The sequence below is a fragment of the Pyrus communis genome, chromosome 9 (assembly GCF_041283825.1).
Source record: "Pyrus communis isolate YQ-2024b chromosome 9, ASM4128382v1, whole genome shotgun sequence".
NCBI classification, from domain to species: Eukaryota; Viridiplantae; Streptophyta; class Magnoliopsida; order Rosales; family Rosaceae; genus Pyrus; species Pyrus communis.
Genome location: NC_142573.1, coordinates 5,370,539 through 5,374,007, shown reverse-complemented (window position 1 = coordinate 5,374,007; position 3,469 = coordinate 5,370,539). Strand labels below are relative to the sequence as shown.

The 3,469-nt window shown below is 44.2% G+C and overlaps 1 protein-coding gene across 1 annotated transcript; it reads left to right on the top strand.

The window, feature by feature from the left end:
- Nucleotides 1–613, top strand: LOC137738711 (uncharacterized). Its single transcript, XM_068478183.2, has one exon. It carries the CDS (start codon nucleotides 141–143, stop codon nucleotides 417–419), a length of 279 nt encoding a protein of 92 aa, XP_068334284.2. The 5' UTR covers nucleotides 1–140; the 3' UTR covers nucleotides 420–613.
- Nucleotides 614–3,469: the final 2,856 nt, after the last annotated feature.

The following is a 3,469-nucleotide window of genomic DNA, read 5'->3' as shown; positions in this document are numbered from 1 at the left end:
TCGCTCCCTTCATATAAAAAGCAACGCCCGCTCAACGGTTTCTTCATCAAATCAAAATTCAGACACATCAACCAAACATCAGTTTTATTTACTTCCAATTTTCCATCAAGATTATTGTATTAAAAATATATACAGACAGTATGACTAGTTCATTAGTTGCAGCAAGGAGAGGTTGGGTAGTGACAGCAAGTGTTGGAGTTGTGGAGGCCTTGAAAGACCAAGGGATCTGCAGGTGGAATTACACCATGAGATTACTGCAGCAGCATGCCAAGAACCAACTTGGGTCGTTTTCTCAGGCCAACAAGTTCTCTTCCTCATCTTCTGCTTTGGTCTCAAGTTTTAGACAAGATGAGAAGGTAAAGCAGTCTGAGGAATCTCTGAGGAAAGTCATGTACCTCAGCTGCTGGGGTCCCAATTGATCATTCATTCAGCCACTCTTTCAATTTTTAGTTAAGCGCAAGAATTCGCAGGCTATTTGATCGAACAAGTTGTAGACTGTAGCCTGAAGGAATTGTAACTTTTCACAACAAAATGTTAAATCTAGATCTTTGAGATCTCTGTAATTAATGTATTTACAAATTAATATATGAGTACTAATTTATCATGCGATCAACATTAACTTAGCCTTTTTTTCTTTTTTTTTTTTTTTTTTTTTTTGCCTCTCTCTATGGATTATTTATATTCCTTTCCCTTCCAATTTCATTGGTGAACCAAAGTATTTTAATCGACATAGCAATCAACAAGTAACCGTCCACCAAATCGGCCACAGATTCAAAGGAAAACTAATGAAAATGGTTTGAAAACTTTGAGTTTTAACGATTAGGACAAAATCAAGGATAAAGTGAATAGTACCATGATTGACTTTTTAGTGTAAAAATGTGGTTTTTCGTTGAAGTAAACAGTATCGGGAGTTTTTCGTTAAAGTTCCCTAGATTCAATTAGTTTCTTCTCTTTAATGAGGATATAACTTCTGTGTTGATTTATTACCATCTAAATTACTCATCTTGTCAAACGTGGAAATTGTCCATTTTTCTCTTGTGCATGCACTTAAAGATTCAAGTAGCTAGAATTTGTTAAATAAGACAATCTCCAACCGAAGGCTGACCAGATGGCTAGTTTTAGCTCTCTGATTGTCACATCCTGGCTGAGGAGGACTACTTCCCAGGCCCATTCCTCCACCGTAACACGATATTGTCCGCTTTGGGCCCTGACCACGCCCTCATGGTTTTGTTTCTGGGAACTCACACGAGAACTTCCCGATGGGTCACCCATCCTGGGAATGCTCTCACGCTACTCGCTTAACTTCAGAGTTCTCATGGAATCCGAAGCCAGTGGGCTCCCAAAAGGCCTCGTGCTAGGTAGGGATGAGAATATACATATAAAGATCACTCCCTTGGGCGACGTGGGATGTCACAATCTACCCCCCTTAGGGGCCCAACGTCCTCGTCGGCACACCACGGGCAGGGTTAGGCTCTAATACCAAATTGTCACATCCCGGCCCGGGGGGGGGGGACCACTTCCTGGGCCTGCTCCTCCACCGTAGCACGATATGGTCCGCTTTGGGCCCCAACCACGCCCTCACGGAACCACGCCCTCACGGTTTTGTTTCTGGGAACTCACACGAGAACTTCCCAATGGGTCACCCATCCTGGGAATGCTCTCGCGCGCTACTCGCTTAACTTCGGAGTTCCCATGGAATCGAAGCCATTGAGCTCCCAAAAGGCCTCGTGCTAGGTAAGGATGGGAATATACATATAAGGATCACTCCCCTAGGTGATGTGGGATGTCACATTGGTCATCTAAGATATTAATATTTTAATGAACAGTACATGGACATATTTGCCTCCATCTCTAACTGGACGATGTGGGATGTCACAATCCACCCCCCTTAAGGGCCCGACGTCCTCGTCGGCACACCATGGCCAGGGTTAGGATCTGATACCAAATTGTCACATCCCGGCCCGAGCCCCCACCACATCCCAAGCTCGACTCCACCGTAGCACGATATTGTCCGCTTTGGGCCCCGACCATGCCCTCACGGTTTTATTTCTGAGAACTCACATGAGAACTTCCCAGTGGGTCACCCACCCTGGGAATGCTCTCGCGCGCTACTCGCTTAACTTCGGAGTTCCCATGGAATCGAAGCCAGTGAGCTCCCAAAAGGCCTCGTGCTAGGTAAGGATGAGAATATACATATAAGGATCACTCCCCTGGGCGATGTGGGATGTCACATTGGTCATCTAAGATATTAATTTTAATGAACAGTACATGAAAATATTTGCCTCTATCTCTAACTAGACGATGTGGGATGTCACAATCCACCCCCCTTAGGGGCCCAACATCCTCGTCGGCACACCATGGCCAGGGTTAGGCTCTGATACCAAATTGTCACATCTCAGCCCGAACCCCCACTACATCCCAGACTCGACTCCACCGTAGCACGATATTGTCCGCTTTGGGCCCCGAACATTCCCTCACGATTTTATTTCTGAGAACTCACATGAGAACTTCCCAGTAGATCACCCATTATGGGAATACTCTCGCGTGCTACTTGCTTAACTTCGAAGTTCCGATGGAACCAGAAGCTAGTGAGCTCCCAAAAGGCCTCGTGCTATGTATGGATGAGAATATACATATAAGGATCACTCCCCTGGGCGATGTGGGATGTCACAGTGGTCATCCAAGATATTAATATTTTAATGATCAGTACATGGTCATATTTGCCTCCATCTCCAACTGAGGGCCATATGGCTCGTTTTAGCCCTATCACAAAAAACCGTTTCCAACCGAGGATCATATGACCAAATATAATTTATTATTTAAATTTAAAAACTACACCAACTTAAATTTAAAAACAACAACTTATATTTAAAAACTACAACTTAAATTTAAAAATTACAAATTAAAATTTACAATTTACAAATTAAATTCATAAAAAAAAAAAATGGCCAAAAAAAAAAAAAAAGAATCCAACAGTAACTAGCCGTTGTATTTGAAATTTTGGCCTACCATTCCTGTCTGATATAACCGACAGGAATAATGAAAATTATGGCCCAGCCCGGGGCTAGCTGGCTGGCTACTTTGGGCCAACCGGTTGGCCCTTTGGCCCTTTTTTGTCCAATGGAGCCCATGAGCCCTTGGTCTAGCCCTCGGTTGGAGACGGTTTTTGGGTTATTTTCTACCCTTTGGCCCTCTGGACCCTTCGGTTGGAGATGACCTAACTAGTATGTATCGATATGTTAGGTCTTGGATTGTGGGGGCATCAGTTGGAGTTGTGGAAGCCCTGAAAGACCAAGGGGTATGCAGGTGAAACGACCCCATAACACTAATGCACCAACATGCCAAGAACCATCTGACCAGGTTGTTTTCTCAGGCCAAGGAAGTGTATCATTCTCCTTCTGCTGCTCCAAGGGTTTAAAGCACAATCATGAGAGAAGAGAAAGCAAAGCCGTCAGAGGAGTCCGTGAGG

Excerpts from the sequence above, each read along its gene's own strand:
- LOC137738711 (XM_068478183.2), top strand. The coding sequence starts at position 141 with ATGACTAGTTCATTAGTTGCAGCAAGGAGAGGTTGGGTAGTGACAGCA.